The following is a 20,851-nucleotide window of genomic DNA, read 5'->3' on the forward strand; positions in this document are numbered from 1 at the left end:
GGGTTGTCACAAGGAATCACTCACCCTCATCTCCTTTAATAAAACACCACCTTTCACTGCCACAGGTACAACAAGTCAGTGTCTCTCAACACTGCAGATGATATGTAATTGTGTGTTATTGACTAGGACTATAATCCTAGATCCTTGAGGGCTCCAATAGTTACAAAGAAAAAATAGCGTTTCATTTTATTATAGTTCATTTTACTGAAAAGTATCCAAATTGTAGAATGTATTTTAGGAGTCTTCACTCTCTCACTCTCTCTCTCTCTCTCTCTCTCTCTCTCTCTCTCTGTCTCTCTCTCTCTCTCTCTCTCTCTCTCTCTGTCACAAACACACACACCCCATACTTACGTAGGTGGGTTGTCTGATGAGTAGTATAGTTTGTGCAATGACTCTCCTCTGGGGAGGGAACATCTCTGACAGTGAAGACAGACTTTTATTTTAGTTTATTAAATTGTCCATCACATCTGTTGTATTTCAGATTCATATTTTGATAATCTTTGGGGCACTGTCTGTATATGCTGATAACATATGTATATACATTGTATAGATTATTCAGGTATCAATATTTAGTCCACTCATTCTGACATCCATGGACAATTATGCACCTTACCACTGTAGCAATATCCACTTGACCATTCTATTCTTTCTGTTCTATTTATTTGTTTATTTTTATATTTGAGTTAGTCTATTTAGTAAATGTATATAATTTAACCTTTAATTACATTTGTTTCTTTTACCTTTTTTCCTCATTGTTTATTACCACATTGTTGGCTGCTGTAACATTTTAATTTCCCTTTAGGATTCATAATGTATCTACTGGTATCTATACATCTTATAAAGCATTACACAGTTAAGGTAAAAAAAAAAAATCTAGAACAGTGTAAAGAGACATGTCAATTCAAAATCAATATCATATAACTGCCTTAAGTCTGAAAACTAAGATCTCGTAGCTCTAATGTGCGTTTATCTGGAGCTTTGTTGCATGTATGTTTAACAGCCTTAAAAAGTTCCCACTTTGGTTGACTCCCACAAACGTAGCTTGAGTTGCGATATTCCCGATCGTCCTTGAAGGCAGCAGTTGATGAGGAGGGCACCCTGGCAACGCTGTCACAAAGCTAACGTTAACGTATCCGTGTACTCTCCAGCCTCTGCCTGGTCAACATGCACTTAAATGGTAATCTAGGTTATCTACACTTCTTCAATCTTCACTTCGCAGCTTCCTCAAAAGCTTGTTAACAAATGTGTAATGGAATTTCTTTTTAACGAGCCAAGCTAGCCTAGCTAGCAGACTTTTTCTTCGTCGTAGCTACAATCAATTGGACCAGCTAACCAGAACGAGTTGTTGTTAGCGTTAGCTTGAGCTAGCTCGGTGAATATGGCGATTGTCTCAGGCTCCTGTGCCAGGGTAAACGGCTCAAGAAATGGGCCCTCTGTGTCAGCGACGCCGTCTGGATCCGTTGGACAATCTCAGCCCATGATAGCGGTGTGGGAATGGCAGGATGACCTGGGCTATTGGCGGCCTTACAGCGGCCAAGTGAGCGCCTACATCGAGCGGTGCCTGTCACCGCGGGGACATAGAGGAGGAGGACCCGGCTCAACGAGCATCTGCCTCGGACAATCAGACCCCAGTCTGTCGCCCTATCTCATCGACATACCAAGCTTGAAACAGTTTCGGCAGGACACAGGTGAGACTATTTAACACTGTATGACATTTAATACCTCTGCCTTTATGCACATTCGTAATATTTCTTAAAGTTATGCCTCGAAACCTTAACAGAGAGGCCCGGTTAACAGATAACGCTAAGTTAGCTGCTTAGCCTTAGCGTTAGTTTACGGATCGCTGTTGTTTTGATCGGAGTGTTGACATACCTGCAGCACAAGATAAGCCAGGTACGAATGATCAAGTTATCAGGTTAAAATAATCCAATTAAATGCGTTAGTATCAGTTAACGTTGTATGACTTGTCCACAGAACCCTGCTATGAGTCGTCACATTGTTGACGCTTGTGACATTAGCATATTGTTATGCTACTTTGTGCTTGGCTGAATCGTTGTAGTTTGAATGGAGGGTTAACAGAGCTTTTAAATTAATAGTGACTAAAAACCTAATAGTGTGTAGCTGTTGCCAAACAATGTTTAAGAAGTGCTTTTCAAATAAGACCATAATACAGCAGCATTACCCAAATAACTGAAGTGACTGCCATGAAGGATAAGCTTCCACCAAGGCAAGGATTATGTTGTTTACATGCTTGTCATCTATAAAGATAGGTTCCCAACTGTTAGACTTGTTCTGGCTGAAACTGTGTGTTTGTTTTCACTTATAAGGTTTACATAATGCAGCTTTAATTTATTTTATTTATTGACAATATATATTTTTTAATTTTCAGGAAAGACACGGTCAGTACGTCGGTCCCTGTTCGCCCAGTCCTCAGGCCTTGGTAGTGGTGTTTACTGGGAATGGGCCAACGATGAAGGCGGATGGACTCCATATGAAACTCGAACCTCTATCCTTTTGGAGCACAGCTACCAGGCCCGACAAGGCACGGCAGACCTGGGCCCTCACGGATACAATTACATAGTGGATCTCACATCTCTCGCCCAAGTGAACAAATCCTCTGGCTTCAGGCGGCAGGTGCGACGGCAGTGTAACCTACCCTACCCGCTCGCTTCCTTCGGCCCCCCGGCCATCCCCTCGGGCCCAGCCTGCTCCTGCCAGCAGTGTTTGAGCCACAGCAGCACAGGGCCTATGCCCAGCCGTTCACGACATTCCTTTTCGTCAGGCAGTCTGAACCGGCCCAGCCTTCAAGGGACAGGGAGGGCTGCAGCCGCTCACCCTACTTCTGTGTACTCGCCGTACCCCAGGAGACCTCTCTCTGTTGGGGGCATGTCCTGGGGCAGCCCTTGGCCACCACCCACCTCTAGTAGTCAACTGTCTGCACCACTTCTGACCGGCTCTACCAGTGCCAATGGTTTAAGGTTAGTATCTAACATTTGTGATTTTTGTTTGCTGTTTAATGCAGACGTGTAAAACAGCAGCAGTAAGGTGTTGCTGGCTCAGTTAGCCGTCTGCATGTCTGACACCCCTCTCTACCCTTCCCTCCCCTTCTACTTGTTTTTCCTGTCTTTCTCCACTTTGACCTATCCAGTAAAACAGGAATGAGAAAAAAAAAAATGTCTGTAGCCCCAGCCCTGTTGTAGTATGTTTGTTTTGGCTCAGTCCCTGTGACTCTCGTCTGTGTCATCTCCAGGCTTCCTTCTTCTCTGTTCCTAATGGCACAGAAAATGACTCGCACAGACGCATTGCTTACTTAAATGGTATAATGAATATGCAGGTCACTGACTTTTTCCTCTTGGCTCCATTTTTCTTTCGCATTAAGTTTCATTTCGTTCATACTCAGCCACTGGAAATTAATAATAGTGTAGCAAAATGCTGGATGCTCTTTTGCACAGTACACACTCAGGTCTGTGTTATGAACTCATCCTCCTCGTTTTTGCAGTGATTGCTCACACCTCTCAATGATTACTCTGGAAGCTGCCGCTATTAAGAATAGATAACCACGTTATGTTGTCTTACAGCGTAATAGAGTTCCGCCTATTTAGCATTTTTTATTTTTATTTTTATGACCCAGTCATAATCAGTGAAGGTATGCTTACGGTTTAATAATGAAACATTTTCTTCAGTATACTGACAGTTGTTTGTGTTTTTTCTGGAGGGCTGTTTTTCACAGTGAACAAATTTGTTAAGCACATATTCATCAATATATCAGCTGTTGAGTCACGCTCCCTTGTTGCACAATGCACATACAGTCAATGTTGAGTTTTTGTTAATCAATCTCAGGCCCTCTTAGTCATTCAACTGTCAGCCAATCTTTAGACGGTCGTTTTTTTTTTCCAGCTACTTAAGGAAAATTAAATAAACCTTTGCGGTTAATTTACAAGCAGGTTTTATTTTCTTGTCTTGATCTGGTGCCAAAGCTACTCCTAATTTCCCCCACACTTAAATACTGTCGTTCTCTGAAGTGGATTGGAAATAGTCAATGTGTTTTGTTCATCCTGCTCGGTTCATTGTTGCTGTTTTTGCTGACTGGATGTCTCTGTCCTTGTTTCCTGTCCTGTAGTGTTCCTTCCATCTCTGTGCAGCTGAATGGATCCACCAGCGTGAGCTCTGCCCTGGCAGGTAAACGGGTCACTAACCATCCATCCTGACTCTTACCTCTGCTCACTCTGTTATGCACCACACTTTGGAGTTAGCTGCAGGTTTTAGTCAGTGTCTTTTTTTTTTTTTTTTATTTTTAAATATAATAGCAGTTTATGTGCCACTCCTATGCATTGGTCTTGTGAGTGTCAGTCTGTTTAGGAATAATAATGTCAAAAAAAGCAGGAAGGAGACGGTTTAAAAATAAAAGTGAACACACCCAGAATGTTACGCAAAGTTGAAAAGTGTACAAACAAAAAGAGTGGTGGAATAAATGTCCCTTTTATTGTTTAAACTGTCACAAAGAGACTTCCATTCAAAGCGAAACAAAAGTGATATTATCCAGTTTGTTAGAGCAGTATACATGAAAACAGCCTCCACGTATGCTGGTTCTTATTGAGAGCTTGCACAAGCTTCCTCATTTTGTGCAAAGCATTTGGCCCTTGGAAGCAAAAGGACGGTTAACTTCAGTTTCAGTCTTGACGCTATAAGACAGCTGTGCCTTCAGTAATTCATCCTTCTTGTCCCACAGCTCCACCCGACACTGGTTTTTATCTGATGGCTCAAGGCTAAACATCATAATAGATGAGAGTACTACTACTTACATAACTAACACAATACATCTTTAGAAGTGGAATACATAATTCAAATAATTAGTGTTTCTGAAATTCAATTCTAATGTGAAAGATAAAATAAATGATTAAGCAGTAAAAATCTTGATAAATCGTTAATTAGTATTGTCACTAACATTACTGTATTTTCTATTGTGGTAAAATAGGAGCCACCAACAACCAGTTGCACCAACAGCAGCACTTCTCGTCCTGACTCACAGGAAGTTGAATGTTTCACATGTTTTATTGTGTGATGAATGTTTCACTTACATTCACAAACATGTCGGGATTACCTTCTTTTGCAAAGGGTCTCAAACTGGATTTCCAAATTCAAGATTCCTGACAAATGCATCAAAATCAGTGTGTATTATGGCATTTTTCCTCTTCTCACTATTTTCTTGCATGATGTGCCATATAGTAGACTTATACTATGTTACTTTCATAAGGCCTTCTTCTAATTGTGTTGTTGTAAGCACACACACTTGCTTGAACCTTCTCAAAGATACTGAAATTCTTCTCAATAAAGACAGAACACAAAATCAAATTGGTCTTGAAAGAAAAAAATCTGTATTTATAATTATATATATATATAATAATTTATAATTGTATGTTCATTGCACCCAGCTAACTAGTGTCGATATTATGCAAAATCAGTTTTTTCTAATTCAATTATATTAAAATGTCAGTCAGGTCTGACGAAAAGTTCAGTTTAATTCAGGATAATTTATCCATTATGTGCTAATATGATATGAGCTATTTGAAGAACAAAAACACACAGGATTTCCAATTATACATATTTTATAAGATGAATATTAGTAGTTCATTTTTATATATTTATTTTAGTTATTTTGCTGATGGCATACCTGAGAATATTATATAAGCTCAAGATGACAAGCGGCTTGAAGGAATGACAGCAAAAAAAGGGATTAAAAAAAAAAAAAGATTCATTCAAGAGTGAAAAGATTTGTGCCAACAGGATTTGAGTGAAGTGACTTCTACACAGCAGGTGTTTGGATTTCAGTTTTATAATTTTGAGGCATCTTATGTTTGAAATTCCATGCATACAAGGCCATCACAGTTGTCTCTCAGAGTTTCATACTTGTCATTTATTAACACCATGTAATGACACATGGTGCCCTTTTTTGTGCTTTAATGTCTCCTGCGATTGTGTAATTGAGTGTAACACATATACATATATATACATATATATATGTGTATGTGTATGTGTATGTGTGTATATATATATATATATATATATATATATATATATATATATATATATATATATATATATATATATATATATATATATGTGTGTGTGAGCAGGCTGAAATATAGCTGGCAGGCAAGTTGTAATTGTCATAAAATGGTTAAATTGACATGCAAGGTGAGTCCTCACTCTGTTGTTTTTTCCCGCTGCACTCTTCTAAAATTATAACTCTAATTATAAGTGTTTCTTGGCTGTGATAAGCTGCATGAATCAATACAATCAGCTTGCAGGAAGCTAGTGGACCAGAACCTCATTAATGAAAGCACTCTGCCGTTACTTTGGGTGACTCAAATAGAAGGTCACTCATGTGGTGTCTTGTGCAAATGCACGGCTTTAATGATCATTAGTCATTAATGAACATTTATGGTAATCGGCACTTTAAACCTTTTTTACCTGCACAGTAAATACTATTGCCTCCGTTGCTGTAGGAGGTAGAATATACATATAAAAAAACACAAATTTCACTTCTCGTAGCTCAGTTTGCATTAGCTTGAGTCAACGTTGTCATAAATGGATGTAAACCAACATTAATTGTAGGTGACTGGATCAGCGTTTCAGAGGTGTATCTGTTTAAATGGTTGTGTCACTTGCTGGGCTCTTTGGTTTTTCTTCCTATTTTCAAACTGGAAAATATGTGTAGTTTTTTTTATCAGCTAACATTAGCCACCACGGGCTACTTGTCATGCAAGACCAAGTAACGCTGTAGCTGCAAAACCCCTCGAGTGTGTTGAAGTAAGCAAGAGGCTGTTTTTATATTTGTAACAGAGTGAATGTGCTGTTATTTCAGATGTACAGACATAGTGTTGCTTTACATAAATGATGCTTAATCTTACATCCGCAGTGTCTAATCAGCATTTCCGAGCTGTTTGTAAGGATTGTTGTTGTCATCATAAAAACCATTCCCCATAGTTTGCTGATTAACTTTCAGCTTCTGGGCGCCATCAGTTCTCAGTGGATCTTTTCCAGACTCCAGAGATTTCTAGTGGTTCGCACTTAGCTTGTGAGATTTAGGTCCTGGTTATGATTTTCTATATTTTTCTAGTTGTCAACAGATCTCATGTGCAGAGCCAAACCAATAATGTCAACAATGATCTACAAGTATTGTTTGTGTATCCAAAGTCTGACAGGGCTGGGTGATCTCATCCTGATAATGATACCTCTTATCCCAATGTACATTTTAATGAAATGAATAAATAGCTGGTCCATCTTTTGCACGGATTAAACTACTCTTCTTGGCTTTTTACTTGCGAAGCGTTTATTGCACTTACAGTAACGTAATGAGTGTAGTCGTCGTCAAATCAAGTATTTCACCTGGTTCACTGTCTCTCCTGTGTGTGCAGCACACACACACACGGAGGGTTCAGCCCCGCCCACGGTGAAGCGTAGAGAGCAGAGGAGAGTAACATGACCATAAATGACAGCAAAACGCAGCAGAGACTCTCACACTAAACTAAAATTAAACAAGTGCACATAAATTTGGTAAAGAACATAAATAAAAACAGTCTCTACTGCGTTTTGCTGTCATTTATGGTCAGCTTCTCGCTGCTTCTCTCCTCTTCTCTGATCTCTCTCAGTGTGGTCGGGGCTGAGTCCTCCGTGTGTGTGCAGCGCAGAGACAGAAAACTATACTTGTTACTTTACTGTAAGTGCAATAAAAGCTTCACGAGTAAAAAGAAGCGTAATCTAACAATGTAATCCATGCGTTTCTAAACAAACTGACATGACCAAACTCTTCGTGGTGAAGGAACATGTCACCCAGTGCAGCGGTGTGGCTCACTTGTGTTTCTTAATAGTTTTTGGACAACAATGGAGGTCTATGGCAGACAGGAATGAGATATATCAGGCTTTGGATACAGACACAATACTTCTAAGTGGGATCAATTCATTGTTGGTTTGGTTCTGCACATGAGATTGGTTGACAGTAAGAAAAATATAGAAAATTGCCGGCCTTATCCTTTATTAAATTAATTTAAAAAAGGGACAGAAGAACTCTGGTTCATAGTCGAGACATAAACCAGGGCCACATGTTAAACATGATCAGTTTGGTTGTAATTTAAAACTTCTGATGCTGTCGGACTCCAATGTTTTGTGTATGTGGGTCTGAAAGAGGGTCGTAGTGGAAGCATCAGTTGCCGCTACATTTCTCATACCTTTGATTTGTTCCTTTCTACTCCTGCATATCTCCACTTGCTCTCAACCCTCACCTGCCCCGCCCTGCCTCAACCCCACCCCACCCCACCCTACCCTACCCTACCCCGCTCCAGGCATGGCCTCCATTTTGATGTCAGCAGTTGGACTCGGCGTGCACTTCACCACTGCCCCCCTCCCTCAGCAGCAGCAGCAGCTACAGCAGCAGCAGCAGCTACAGCAGCAGCAGCAGCAGCAGCAGCAGCAGCCTGCTCCTTTCTCTCTTCCTCCTCCTCTCCTCCCCCCAGCAAGCAGGCCCAGCAAGCCCCACAGCAGCAGCAGCAGCAGCAGCAGCAGCAGCAGTTCAGTTAGGAGAGCAAAGAGGCAGCACAGGAGAGGTAGCTACCATGCCACCAGCCCTTCCTCCACCTCTTTTTCTCCAGTTATTATCACCACAGGCTTGAGGAACATTTCATCCTGCATCAAGTCACTTTCATTTGTCTCCATGCGTTTATAAGACGTGTTCACACTGCTCCACTTTGGTTTTAGTTTAAAAAAAAAAAAGTGCTGCTGCAACTGTGGAGATCAGGCTTGCCAATTTGCCCTAAACTCATGTTTTAAAATCAGACTGCCTGTGACAAGTCTGATTAAGCTGTCAGTGACCTTTCTGCTGCTTCCCCCTCCAGTTTCACTCAGGTTGTTACCATCAAATCCTGCATCTCCTTAGTTATTTTTCACCTCTCAAAGATGCAAGACGCAGCACCTCTTTAAAACCTTCTGAGAGGAGTCTGTAGAAATGTGAAATTGTGTGGACACTGCCTTAAGCGGTGTACATTTGTGTTTAAGTCTAAGTCTACATGTTCATGTACAGATGGGTGACAAAGTAAAGGAAAATTCTAAATGAACGAGTTAGGAAACATAACAAAAGCAGATGCTTCACACAGGGCACGGGGGCTCACCGAATGATTTGATGAGTCTTAAAATTATGAGAATAATGAGCTGTGGCCTTCACACCAGATCTTAACCCAGTTGAACACCTATGGGAGAGTTTTGGAGTACAATGTTAGATATTGCAGTCTGCCATCATCAAAACACCAAATGAGGAATATCTGTCGGAGGAATGGTTCTTCCCTCAAGTTCAGAGACTTGAAACTGTTCAGGAGACTGTTTGGTTTTCCTTTTTATTTGTCACCCATCTGTATTTAAACAGATTGTCATCTGGAAGACCATTCACTGTCTGCTGTTGTTGGAAAAAACATCTTTGATTTGCAGCGGGTCACATTGTCACAAGCTGCTGCAGCACACATAACATTGAATCAGTTTAAATCAACCTTTGGAAAAATTGTACATGTATGTGTCACACCATATCATCTGGCAAACTCGGTGTATTATTAGGGGGTTTGCTCATAGATAAGTTGATACTGTTTACTGACAGTATTTTGTGCTTTGGTACAACTCTGCTAGTTTGAATGGTTTTCAATGCTGTGTTCATCATCTGTGTAATAAGCTTCATTCCATTATTGCCTCCTTATTTGATTGATTCTCTTCCATCTTTGCACTGTCATGACCATAAATAACTCTTCTTTCACTCTCATTATCTACCACTTAAATACCTGCACTTGTAATCAACATGGGACATGTCAAACAAAAAGGGTTCTTCGTCTGGAAACTGATCAGTGAATATATTTTTCTTATTTCTCAGCCGGGAGAAAATAGCCAACCTCCTAACCTTTTAAAATCTGCAATTAAACGGAGCTGTCTTGTGGAATAATCTCAAAAAGACACCTGAAGATGAACGTTATCTCGCAGGATTGTTTCCCAAACAGACTTGACACTCACATGTGTGTGTGTGTATGTGAGAGAATATGGTAGATGTATGCAGGAAGCGACCACCGTTGCTATAGTTACGTTAACGCTGTATGGTTCATTATGTCATCATGAATTCAAATAGTCTCTGTGGCTTAATTTGTTCGCATGATTTACATAAGCTATTTCTTGATTTTAAGGGGTTGGATGAGCTGCAACATGGACACTTTTATTTGAATATGTAGCAGAGGAACACAGAGAAGAAAGACAGCTCATGTGGCTAAAATTAGATTTTGAATAACTAGATATTGTGAAGAAAATCCCATTTCATCTCATCTCACCACAGTATCATCTGATTTTTTTGGCTTTTTTTTTGTTTGTTTCAGCTCATTCATCACTTTGTCTTTTCTACTTTTGTCCCTCTTTCAGCCTCTGCTCAGAGACCTGAGGACGTGATTCAGCGCTATATGGAAGTAGTGGCCGGAGTGCCAGATGAGGTAAATGTTTCAGGTTTTTGCTCAGTTTTTGCTCCCAGACGTCACAGATATAAATTGAACAAAATCTTTATTTGTGGTCTTTTGTACCGGCAAACCAAACTTTAAAATTTTGCCACTTTGTGATGAATAAACCAAGCAGTGGTTGACAGTGGTTCATGTCATGTAACATTCACAACATAAATACAGAAATTTCATTTGTTTGGCCTTCATTTAGTAATTGTGATTCTAAGCACTTTCCCCGCGTCCCTCTCAGGACTGTATTATCTGCATGGATCAACTGTCCAATCCATCCGGCTACGAGACGCCGTCAACAGATGAGGGAGGCCAGAGCATCCTGCCAGACACTGTGGGGAAATTCATCAAATGCGGACACACCCTGCACATGCTCTGTATGCTGGCCATGTACAACAACGGAACAAAGGTACAGAGCTATCATCAACTGAGTGGCAACTGTTGTTTTTATTTTGTGAAAGGTACATTGTGATATAACGCGGTTTATAAGTACAGATTGATCTGAAAAGTCTGCCTTCTCCACAACAGCAGTTTGACAAAAGTTAAAGATAAATTATGACAAGTGTCATCCTGAAGGGGATAGTCCAGCGTTTTGGGAAATATACTTTTTCACTACCACTGTTATGTCTGTGCATTTAGAATAGAGCTGCAGTGAGGAGGTAATTAGCTTATCTTAGTACAAAGACTGGAAACGGGGAAGCAGTTGCTGTTTACTTAGCAACCTCATGGCGATAACAAGATGATTGCTGTTGGTCGATGATTAATAGTTACAGAATGCAACTACCCATAAAACCTCAATTTGTTTTTACTTTTCAGTTTTTATACAGATTTAACAAACAAGATATAACCTGTTAATTAGTGAGCTTAGAGGCTTACCACTGTTTTCAGTCTCCTGGCTCCAGGTTCATACCACACTGAAATGATTGAAAATTATTGGCTGATTAAAAGGTAGGAAAAGCACATTTAGACTTCTAAAACACAATGGTAACCTTTGGACAATAATTAATATTAACTTAAGGATATATGATTTGCAGTAGGTTCTTTTGCTGCCAGAATATTCTCTTCTGTTTGTATTTATTACATACAAACATGCATGAAGTACTGGTTGATCAGATCAGATGTGATGTGACTTGGTGAGCAGGAAGGGAAGGCAAAAGTCTCATCAGTGGATCATTGAATATCTGATCAGCACTTACCTGGTTTGTATTGATCGGTCCGGTATAATTGGCTCTCTGGTTGTGTTTTCTCCTCAGGATGGCAGTCTGCAGTGCCCCTCGTGTAAGACAATCTATGGAGAGAAGACCGGCACTCAGCCCAAAGGCAAGATGGAAATTTACAGTGTCGCCCAGTCTCTGCCGGGCCACCCAGACTGTGGCACCATTCAGATCATCTACAGCATACCACCTGGCATACAGGTACCTCTGCGCTCTGTGTTACCACTCTGTCACGTATGTGAATTGTATTATTGAGGGGGTTGTACCGGGTCTGAAAAGTGAAACTGACTTGACTCAGTACCTCAGTTAACATTTTCTTAATGAGTTTATGGTCTCAATCACTAGCAGGGCTCGAGCTTAAGGACCTCTTGTTGTCCTAAGGCTGATTAAAAAATTAAAAAATAGGATCAGGGAGGATATAAATTAATTTTAGGACGAATTTGGGACGAGAGATGGAAAAAAAAAAAACTTAACTTTACAATGAAGAGCGATTAAACATTTTGTGTAGCACACTGTTCTGATTAAACCTCCTTGACGACATACACACACACACACACACATGCACAAACGTTACTAAGAAATGTTAGCTAGACCCGAGGCGTAGCTACATGTCTCCCACCTGCTGCAGCTTCAGTCTGAACAGCCAGAGCACTGTGTTTGTGTGCTGCAGTGTCCAGCTTGAAATCCTCCCACAGTTCCACAATTTCTCTTCCTGAACACAAAAGAAAACAGACAGGCATGTGCTACATAGTGTGTCTGTGTTTGTGTGTGTGTGTGTGTGTGTGTGGCTAGATCACTGGAGTGTTCCAGCGATCTTCAGTTCATTGGTTGGTTATTTGAGTCCCAAAAATCAGAGCTTACAGTAAGATTAAAGTGGCCCCAGCTAGTCTCTGTGGATGACTGGCTCCAAAAGGTGAGTTATGATCATAGACTGTAAAAAAAAAATATGGACATAGCCACTGTGACGCCACCATTGGTTTCTGAAGAACTGTTTTGAAAAATGCCAAGGGAGTGCACGGCGATTTACGTCTTTGTACTCCCTCATGGCAGGGTTGTACAGCTCTGGGAAGGTCATCACGGTGGGGATGAGTCTCTCCTCCATCTTCACACTTCCTTGGTAAACAATAGAATGCTACATTGCTACAGGACATGGTAAACAAGGTTCTTCTTCTCGTGGGCGTCTTCAGTCTAATCGTAGGGTTGGGTTGCATTCCGGCAGAAGGTGACTCTGGTTCAACTTTTTGCCAGACGATGGCTGTGTTTTTTTGCTGAGCCCTATGTCTCCTATGGGAGGGCTGCTTTTTTTCACACATCGCTGGATTTGGTCTGAACATGGCCTAAGGCTGAATTCAAATCAAATCAGCTGTTGTGGTGAAAACGCCAGCCCTCCCATTCATTTTAATGGGGGTAGTGCGTTTAGGCTGCAGGGTCGGGGGCTGCAGAGGTGCCGCAGCAGCCTGCGGCGAGAAAGTTGAACCAAAAATCAGCTTTTGGAGAAACGCAACCTGATGTCATGCTGTGGTGGCCAATCACAGCCGGAGATCAGACTGATACAACCCTGCTATGAGGGACAACAAAGACGTTTCTAGGAAGAGGGGAGGATCCCTGCTGGGTGCAGGATGTTGGGTAGATAGTCTGGTGAGTGAGAAGTTTGGAAATCTCACTGATGTGGTGTTGGTCAGCATCCCTGGGGGGTTCAAGAAAGAGCTGCTCCTGTTGCTTGAGTCTTTGCAATCAAAACATGGGGGGGCTTTCCTCTACAGACAATTAGTTATGTTTTCGTTGAGTTTGATGTGACTTCCACCTGTCTAATCTACAAGCGGAAAGCTGCAGCGGTTCTTGACTCTACTAGGAGCAGTATGACTCAGTTTATATCATTGAAATGTAGTCTGTCAAACCAACTACAGTATTGGCCTGAATACAAGACTATATTTTTTTCTAGAAATTGTGTTTGAAAAAGTGGGGGTCATATAATAGAGGACAAAACTATTGACAACATATTCACATCATCAGATTTTCTTTTTGACTGGAGAAAGTACCGATGTAACATCAGCTCCTACAGAGTGTTGCATCATGGGTTGTTTGCAACTTTGATGTTGCTAGGCTGCAGGTAAGTGTATAGTCTTCTTTTTTAACTTTATTTTTTTATTTATTTAACTTTGGTACAACAGGACAGAAATTACAAAAGCCACAAAAATTATAACAACACTACACACAAAACCTGCCCATGACCCAACCTTGCCCAACTCAAATCATAAACACAAAAAAAAAAAGAAGAAAAGAAAGAGAAGGTAAGCATCTTTAAGTCAGTCACCTAAAGGAGTTTCTGATGACTCATGTACAGGTTTTCTGCCACGAAGGAAATAAACTCCTGATGAAAAGGAACTTTAAAGCGTCTCTCAATGTTTGTAGAAACAGACTGGATACCAAATCATCTGACAAGCTGCCAAGAATTACTGGTGTCAAAAAATGTTGTGAATGGGAGCATTAAAGATAATAGTAAGACCGAAGTGGTCTTATTTGGTCCCTTCAACTCCATTGGGGGTATAGCTAGTCACTTAGGGCCCCTGGTGTCTAACCTTCATGCTCATGCCAGAAATCTTCATGTCATCTTCAATCCAGCTTTAACATTTGACAAACAAATTAACACTGTTGTGAAAGGTTGTTTTTTTCAGCTAAGAAATATCACCAAACTCAAGCTGTTCCTCTCATTTAATGACCTGAAGATTGTCACAAATGCTGTTGTTTCCTGTTGGCTGGGTTACTGCAATGCTCTTTATTTGGGAATTAGCCAGTCATCCTTGTCTCGCTTGCAGCTGGTGCAGAATGATGCTACTAGACTACTAACTGGTACCAGGGAAAGAGACAGCATCACACCTGTATTGTCGTCCCTGCATTGGCTACCGGTCAACTATAGGACTGAGTTTAAGGCTCTATTATTTGTTTTTAAAGCTTTACACAGCCTGGCGCCCCAGTACATCTCTGAGCTCCTCTGCCCCCTTTCCAACCCCAGATATCTCAAATCCTCAGACCAAATACTCCTGGCTGTCTCTTGATCGAGGCTAAGGGCGAGCGTGCATCCGCCGTAGCTGCCCCCCAAAGCTTTGGATCAGTTCTTCATTTTCAATTAAGCGTTCCCCCTCTGTAGACACTTTAAAGGCTAAACTTAAGACACATGTTTTCTCAGGCCTTTGACCATCTTTAAGGTTTTATGTTTCACTTTTTTACTCTTCTGTGTTTTCCAGCTGTTCCTTTACTTATTTATTGGTGTATGTTTATGGGATAGTATTATGTTATCTCTACTGCTTTTTTGCTGTTCTACCATGTTATGTTATTTTATTGTACAGCACTCTGAAAAAGAGGAAATTATTCTGACCACGTGTGACTGACAGACAAGCCACACAAATAAGTAGATTTATGTTACACTTCAAGGAAGTATTTCATATTTCATTTCTACAAGAGAAAAGGCTTCAAGTGTAACTCTCTGTTAATATCCTGGGTAAACTTTCCCGACAGGACTCGTCTGAAAGTAGTTTTGTATCTTTAAAAAGTTTCAAAAACAGGGTTGTTTTATATTCGGGTCAGTACGGTACATTTAAAACACAGGGTTTAAAGAGGGAAGTTAAACATAAGAAAGTGACCTGAGGAAAAACTGCAGTTGGGACACACTCCTAACTTACATTGTCTTGGGAAAACCCTAATGTCTTTCTGTGTCTTGCTGCGACCACGAGGATAAACTGCAGCAGAGTTACAGAATCAGATTTGTATTGAGCTTTTTCTCTACTGTTAATAATCTACTAAAGCACCATTATTAGATTATTTTACTTTTCCAATTGTACTCTAATATTAAAGTTTATATCTTTCCATTAATCATTTTGTGTCCTCCTACACCAGGGCTCGGAGCATCCCAATCCCGGACAGCCGTACACCTGTAGAGGCTTCCCTCGCTTCTGTTTTCTACCAGACAACGACAAGGGCAGGAAGGTAAAAAAGCATTTTTACATCTCACAGCAAGACCTGAATCTTGTGTACAGTATGAACCTATCACACATATACAGAATTTACCAGATTACCAATTCCACAGTCTATTAATGGCTGGTGCGCAAAATTCAGAAAAAATTGTGCTCCTGCTGCCTCATTTTTCCTCAATCACACATCTGCTTCAAACCATCCACCACGTTGCTGCACTGAAAGAAATATCGGTTACTAACGTGTTCACCGCTGACTGACGTTTACATTTGCAATCAATCAAAGCCCACATGGCAGACATCAAAGCTATTATAAGTCTTTTAATCTTATTAACGCAGCAATTATTTCCAAAATGACTGCCCGCACACTTATTAGAGGGCCTGAATTTAGCTATAGACCATAATGACTTGTTGAAGAAAATGATTGACTTGCTATTTCTAGAGAGAAGTTGACACTTTTTGAATGGGAGTCAATTGGAGCCAGCATTTAGTGGCCGTTGGTGGTACTGCACTTTAAGGTACTTAACCAGCGCTGCGATAGCTGCCACTTGGATGATGCTGACTGAGACATTGAGGTAGACAACACACAGTCAGCAGCATCAGTATCTAGATACATGTTGAATCATCTGAGAGGGGGAGACACACACCTCTAGTATTTTGGGATACATGGGATTTACACCCTCCCACAGGTGAAAAACAATCAGTCACATGATTCCCTCCACAGAGGTAAGAAGAAATAGACACATCAGACACATGCTGTAAAGCTCAGCGCCTTGTATACAAGACTCTACATAATGCTCTTTCAGGATTGTAGTGTGTCACCGTGATTAAATTAAGAACATTTTGTGTTGATTATAAAGTTCTGTTGTTTCCATGGTGAATTAGTAGCTAATTTACTGCTGGTTGGTAAATGCAGCTGTACACTTTAGCTCCCCTAAATAATCTCTGATGTAATACACTAATGGAAAATTGGATTAAATTCTTCCAGTTGTAGTTTATCTGCGCCTCAGACTGTTTTCCATCATCAGAGTCCCCGGTGTGATGTTCTCTCTGTCACAGCACGGATTGAGATAATGGAAATATCCCATATCGGACACACAGCCTGATCCAACGTTTCTATACAAAGGTGACAGTTCAGTAAAGAGTAGGAGCTTTTTATTTGTTAAAATCAGAACACCGTTCATTTCCATGAGTCAGGCTGCCTATCTGTCGTGATTAACTGCAGTTACATAATCCTATTTTAGCTAAATTGGTTTGTCTGTAGACTGTTAGATGTGTACCCGGCTTCTAATGACAGCTGCCAGCACTTAATGCTTCCTGCTGACAACACAGTCAGTTGAGCTGGACTGAGCAGTAGTTGAGAAGTCAAAACCAATGTCTTCAAGTTTCTTTTTCATCATGACGTTGCATACAAAGATTGTATACTCACAGCAATGACAAACCATGTTATATATGTTGTCTCATGTTATTGTTAAAGAGGTATGTAGCTGATGTGAACACAAAGCACCAACAGTTGCTTTCATTATCAATTATTCAGACTATTAGTTTCTCAATTAATTATTTGTGTAGTAGCTATTTGTCCATGATAGACATCAAACTGGAAAACAGCCGCTGATGCACCATAGGGATGTAGTGAACACAGATTTTCTTTTTAAGTCTTTGCATTTTTTTTTGTTAATTTACTTAAGAAGAATATATCTAAAAAAAAAAACCCAAAAACCTCCCTACTTGCAGTATATAAACCCTGAGGTGCTTTAAATGCCTTCCTTTTCTTACAAAAACAAAACTGAATGAACTAAATCAATAAATAACAAAATAAAATACTAAATACGTCTACTCTAAATTGAGGAAATGTCTGGAATAATTAGATACTCAAAATAAATAAATAATCTGACAGAAAATTAACTGGCAACGATTTTGATAATCGATTGATTGTCTTCAGTCATTTTTTTTTTAAAGAAAAAAAAATCTCAGATTCCAACAAATATGAATATTTTCTGGTTTCTTTAGTCCTCTATGACAGTCGACTAAGTATCTGTTGGGTTGTGGACTGTTGGATGGGACAAAACAAGACATTTGAGGACGTCGGCTTGGGCTTTAGGAAACATTTTTCACCATTTTTTAACATTTTATGGACCAAACAACTGATTGATTAATCAAGAAAATAATTTAAAATGATAACGAATAATTCAAATAATCCTTAGTTGCAACTCTAAAATAAAACAAACTAATAAATAGCTCCTACAATTTGTTTGGTCTGTAAAACGTCATAAAGCAGTTAGTGTTGGGAGTGTGTTGTTAAAGTACTGGTGAGACAATGAAATATGATCCAGGAAGTCCAGTTGGAGCTACAGATTAATGCGTTTAAGGCTTATCAGACGCTCACAGACGAGATTTCACAACTCTGGAAAGTGATCATGGTGGTAACTGTTTTCTCTGTAGTAATCCACCAGGAATGTGTGCTTGCATGTATGTGATTTGCCGCTGCGGCGTCTTGCTGGATGACATTGCGTTGCAGCAAAAGTTGAACCTTTGTTGCTAGACAACGCTGTGTTGTTTCGCTGGAGCTTTCCGCCACGGTAACCTCACTGTGTCAAAGCACTGGATCCATTCAAATGAATGAAGAGCTGTCTAAAAGCCCAAGAAAACATCTTCAAATTGCTTGTTTTGTCATTTACTGACAGTTTACTGTCATGTAAGACAAAGAAAAGCAGCAAATCTTCACAAGTGAGAAGCTGGAGCCAGAGAATGTTTTTGCTAGAAAAGAGGACTTCAATGATTATAAGATGATCAAAACAGTAACCTTTTAATTTTCTGTCAGTTGTTTCAGCTTTGAAATATATACAACACCAGTCAAACGTTTGGACACACTTTCTCCTTCAAGTGAATAGGAAGGTGTGACCAAACTTTGTGGGTTTTTGAGTAGAGCTCAGTAACATCTGCTGCTTGTCTCTGTGTTGGAAAGGTGCTGGAGCTGCTGAAGGTGGCGTGGATGCGCCGCCTCATCTTCACCGTTGGAACGTCCAGCACCACCGGAGAGCCCGACACAGTGGTGTGGAACGGGATCCACCACAAAACCGAGATGATGTCCAACCTGTCGGGCCACGGCTACCCCGACCCCAACTATTTGGACAATGTTCTGTCTGAGCTAGCCTCTCAGGGTGTGACAGAGGACTGCCTCAAACCCCCAGGTGGCAGTGGTGTCGGCGGCAGTAGCAGCAGCAGTTAGGTCACAGCTCTGAGCTTCACACACTCCCACTCACTGCTGATCACCGACTTAACCCGTCTACATCCACCTCTTTGCCAGCTGGACTTCCTGCAACCTCCGTCTGTTATTAAGTTCATGTCAGCATCCGCCTAAATCTCAATGAGTGAGCGAAGGGGAGAAGTGAGCTGAGTAAAAGGTTTCTCTGGAAGGGTTCCTCTACATTCCTGTTCATCACGTTCTTCCAGGAAACTGAACCAAGAGGAAAATGTGGCTCCTGTTACTCTAAAGCCCCTTTCACACATGCACTGCAACCCAGAAGTTATCCGGACATCACACGGAGGAGCTGTACGTGTGAACACAAATGTCTGAATCAGTCAGACCGGACATTAAACGGACTTTACCCTGCCAGCTCCCTAGTACAAAGTCTGTGTAATGTCTGATTGAGCCCATATGTGAATACAGCAGGTAATATTTCCAGAGAATTCACAGTGAGCGAGCGGGTGTGTTGATGATGTTTGTATCATGTGACTGGCACGAAACCGGAACAATACAAACATCCGAGGGTGAAGAAAAAGGGTCATTTACACAAAGACGTAATGTCGTAAAATGTCGAACTGGAGAGTCGACGTGATTTGGGGCCGTCGAAATCGTCAGTGAAAGACAAGAGACTCGGTTGTTTATGACCAAATTACGAACCGGCTATGTGACCGTGCGTACTTTTTGTGTTAGGTCCTGCCCCCTGCACGCTTTACCCTGCCACCACCCCTCGCCTAAAACCAAACTGGAGTATTTCCAGTAGGTGAGAACACGTCTGACACGGAAAATCTCCTGTTTCGTGTGCTGCATGTGTGAAAAGGGCAACTCCGGACAACGTCCAGACCCGATCCTCCAGACGTTGTCCGGAGTTCATATGAGAAAACAGCTGAAGCCTCTTTTATCAAACCTCCACAAACTGGAGACTGTGTTTTTGTTTTGTTTGTTTGTTTTTTTTTCAGTTTTTTCATCAAGAGACTCATCCGTATCCTCTTGTCCAGTTACCATGAGAATGGCAGCTTTCACTGGGGGATGAAAATCTCATGAAGCACTTTAGTTCTGACGGTGCATTTAGCTGACATGATGTGTGATTTCCGGTAAAGGGCAGTTTACTTGTTTTCAAATTGGGAAGTTATGCAATTAAAGTGTTTCTGCTGAAAAATGTTTGTGTTTAGCACAAAGACACACTGAAACTTCTAGTAGCAAAGTGATATTAGCCCTTTTTGATGAGAAGAGGCAAAACTTTACTGTTGTAAATAAAAAAAAATAAAAAAACATGAATGAAACAAAAATGATGTTTAAAAAAAAATGAAACAGGTTTTGTCCACAAATGCCAGTCGAGGAGAATAAAGTTGTGTATTTTTTAACATTTAACACTACTTCTAATTTGACCATCTATTGTTATATTTTAACCTGATTTGATAAGCAGATGTCTAATGCACTCACATGGTGATTATTATTATTTTTTTTAATGTTTTGTTTTATGCCTCGGGGCCTTCTGTAGGCGTCGTCTCTGACATTTAATACGTTACAGTTTGTGTACGTGAGAAGGAACAAATCGTATATAGCTTGACGACCTCAATCCTTTTGTCCGCACAGATGGGACGAACTGCCGGATATAAAATAAACGAAAAGAAGAAAAAAAAAAAAAAAAAAAAGCTCTGGTTAAGAAAATTCTACATTGTGACAATCAAGGTCATCCAACTCGTCTTGATTAAACAAGACACGTGAAGCTGCGGCGAGCATGTTAATGTTCCCGTTGGCTGCGAACTCACCTCCTGTATTCACATGCATTATTCTGCTCACAGTACTGCAGCACAGTTGCCGAACTGAGTCTTGACATGTATACGAGCAAAACTGAAAAGAAAAAAAAAAAAAGTCTGCAATAAAGAACTAATGTAAAATGAA

General features: G+C 40.6%; 1 protein-coding gene across 2 annotated transcripts; it reads left to right on the top strand.

Annotated features, from left to right (window-relative positions):
- Positions 1–1,066: 1,066 nt before the first annotated feature.
- dtx2 (deltex 2, E3 ubiquitin ligase) lies at positions 1,067–20,851 on the top strand. 2 transcript variants are annotated; one of them, XM_067608846.1, is made up of 9 exons: positions 1,067–1,688; positions 2,390–2,978; positions 4,121–4,179; positions 8,343–8,603; positions 10,441–10,508; positions 10,762–10,929; positions 11,774–11,935; positions 15,629–15,718; positions 18,668–20,851. In XM_067608846.1, the coding sequence occupies exons 1-9, from the start codon at positions 1,379–1,381 to the stop codon at positions 18,929–18,931; spliced, it is 1,971 nt and encodes a 656-aa protein (XP_067464947.1). In that variant the 5' UTR covers positions 1,067–1,378; the 3' UTR covers positions 18,932–20,851. The 2 variants fall into 2 exon arrangements, with proteins under 2 accessions (XP_067464947.1, XP_067464948.1); XM_067608847.1 differs by lacking the exon at positions 8,343–8,603 and having other exon boundaries at positions 1,069–1,688.

Source organism: Thunnus thynnus, chromosome 13 (assembly GCF_963924715.1).
Source record: "Thunnus thynnus chromosome 13, fThuThy2.1, whole genome shotgun sequence".
Lineage (NCBI taxonomy): Eukaryota > Metazoa > Chordata > Actinopteri > Scombriformes > Scombridae > Thunnus > Thunnus thynnus.